We start from the raw sequence: 3,035 nt of genomic DNA on the forward strand, positions 1-3,035 counted from the left end.
TAAAATTTGAACAAACTAACTTATGCAAAATAAATACACTTCAATACCCCATATTTTAAATAATAATAATAATATTTAAAATTAAAAAGATCATAGAGATCAAAATTCATATTAAAATCGTCAAAAAATTTCACATCAATTAATGAGGTGTGGATTGAGGTCACTAAGATTACAATCTATAGTTAATAATAATAATAATAATAATAATAATAATAATAATAAAATCAAACTCTGTAATTTGTCAAAATTGATATATATTTATAAAGAATAGGAAGACATGATTGAAATAACTTGACCCCCAAAATAAAAGATGCGATAAAGTAAATATTTTTAATTACTTGAACTCGTGATCGATGGAAATATTAAAAACAAAAACAAGAAGTCTCATTATTAAATAAAATTATAATATTATGAGCATAATTACATATATGGAATTGGATATATTAAAAGATAATGGACTCATATTCCTCCTCCTCCTCTCTTTTCTGTGACACTTTCATAAAAAAAAAAAAATTACTAAAATATAATATAATCCATAAAATACTACAATTTAATAATTATTTATTATCATTTACATATATAAAAGGAGAAAAAACAGAGCTTCAGTAGAAACTCTTCAAAAACCATCCGGCAAAACTTCAAAAAAAAAAATAATAATAATAATCACAGCCTGGGAACCTCACGCGCCGCGAAGACGCGCCATCAATGGACTGGGAAAAAAGCGAGGAGATCATCGGTGACGCGCCTCTGCGTGCAGGCCACGCGCTCCTCGGACACCAGCGGTTCACGGCAGAGCGGGCAGTTGAAGTTGAGGTGCTCCATCCAGCCGTCGAAGCAATCCTTGTGGAAGACGTGGTGGCAGGCTAATCTGCGCACCTTGTCCCCTTCGCCCAGCCGGTTAAGGCACACGACGCAATCCGGACCGAACCGATCGGTATCGTCTTCGGATCTCTTCGTGTATGAGCATACCTTGTTCAGATTCAATTGGTCGCAGAGGAGAACAAGGCTAGCTAGTCCCGTACCGTAGATGGAGGTCTCGAAATGGCGGCGATCCTGGTCGAAGCGGGGAGAGAAGAGGCCGAATGTGTGCAAGATAGCTGAGAGAAGGGTGTGGAGATAACGTATGCTGTTGGCTATGAGCACCACCGTCAATGTGAGGACCGACTCCGACGACAGGTCGGACAGCTGGTTCTGTAAACCCATAGATTTACCAAAGGAAGTGGGTGTGTGTATACTTGACAGAAAAGCGGCTAGCTACATCTCTATATATATACCCGAATTAGGTGCTCATCGAATGGTGCGCATTTCATAATACGTAAATATATTTATTTTAATTATTTTTTATATACTTATTGATCCATCAATCTCCATCACCTCTTCTTATTTTATTTTATTTATTTTTTAAAAAATCGAAAATGTCACCACGATGAAGTTAGAACAAGTGTCATATTTTAGTACATGTTCAATTGTGTAAAGATGTCGGTATGATAAGTTAATTTCATTTTATGTTTATTTTATTGATGATAATTTTATCTCATGATTTTACGAGAATGAAATAATGTTGTAGAAGTAATGTTGAAATTTTAATTTTTTATATTGAAATATTAATTTTATATTTAATTAAATATATGAATATTCAAACACAAAATAAAATTAAATTACATAAATAAAAGAAATCAAATCACAACAATTAAAATATAAAAGTTTGAAAAAAATACACGAAATAAATAAATTTTAAAAAATACAAATTTCTTCCCAATCAGTCATTACTTTTTGTTAAATTCTTTTTATTTTTTTTTATTTATTTTAATTTCAGAAATTAAATTTTGAATTATTTAAAAATTTTAAATATAAATAATTCATCGCAAGATTTAAGGGGCAAATATTGAAATGAGCTTCCTCGCCAATTATACATGGTCTTATATCTCGAGTTCGAGTTTCTATACAAATCCTTTCCTGCTACGGGAAACATAGTTTTTTCGAAATTCAACTTTAATTCACATATGAGTGAGTTTGGATATAAAAATTATAACTTAAAAAAAATGCATTTCAATAAATTCAACTTTTAATTTTTTTTTAATTAAAAAATAAACATTTTTATGTTTGGATGACTAAAAACAAAATCCAAAAAAACATAAATTCTGACTTCTAAAAAACAGCACTTTTGAATTGTTTTTTAAAACAAAATTGTAACCAAATACTATACTTTTAAGAAAAACATATGTTTAAAATTACACGTCTTAAACAAAAAATAAACTGAAACTTAATTCGGAGCCAAACTGCTCTTTAAGGTTGTACATGTATGGAAGTATGTGAAGTCATTTATGGATTTCAAATCCATTATAAGATTATTGTATATACATACATTAGCAAGATGTTGATTTGAAATACATCCAACGTACCATAAATCCATTCGAACAATCAAATGAACTCGAACTTTATATTAATTGGTATCACAAAATCACACAAAATTCTTTTAATACAAGAGTATCTCGCTTAATGTAATTGTATAGTGTGTATGTCTATATATGAATTCAAAAAAAAAAAAGTAAAATTGGAGTTACGATATACATATTTATGGAATATTACCTATGATTTATAATTCAATTAATATAAAAATTTAAAATTCTCGAAAAAAAATCTTGGCCCTTGCGCAAAAGGCAACCTCTTGGTTGCGTGGGATGAAAAACATGCGACGTGTGAAAACAGAAGCAAGCAGGAAGAATCAAAAAGGGGAAATTTCCACTTGGATCAACCTCGTGAGTGGTCCAATTCATATCGTAAGCTACACACAATTGAGTTGGCTTCATAAAATTGTTCTAAATTTAATATCTTGATTTATTGGTCGACAGGTTGAGGATTGATTCACAAATGTCATGATTTTAATGACTTGCTATTTTATATGTATTTACACATGCTTTATTTTCAAGGCTGAGACGGTCAATTCTGCTTGACAACTAGCTTCAATGTTCCAATTTCATCTTGCACAATTTGCACCACCCCATTGGTGCTTCCATCGGTATCATTTTATTTGG

General features: G+C 30.7%; 1 protein-coding gene across 1 annotated transcript; it reads right to left on the reverse strand.

Moving 5' to 3' along the window:
* Positions 1-531: 531 nt before the first annotated feature.
* LOC140979226 (E3 ubiquitin-protein ligase RHA2A-like) lies at positions 532-1,257 on the reverse strand. The gene has a single exon (XM_073444551.1). It carries the CDS (start codon positions 1,201-1,203, stop codon positions 703-705), a length of 501 nt encoding a protein of 166 aa, XP_073300652.1. The 5' UTR covers positions 1,204-1,257; the 3' UTR covers positions 532-702.
* Between the last annotated feature and the right edge of the window lie 1,778 nt (positions 1,258-3,035).

This window comes from Primulina huaijiensis, chromosome 6 (genome assembly GCF_012295235.1).
Source record: "Primulina huaijiensis isolate GDHJ02 chromosome 6, ASM1229523v2, whole genome shotgun sequence".
In the NCBI taxonomy this organism is placed as follows: Eukaryota; Viridiplantae; Streptophyta; class Magnoliopsida; order Lamiales; family Gesneriaceae; genus Primulina; species Primulina huaijiensis.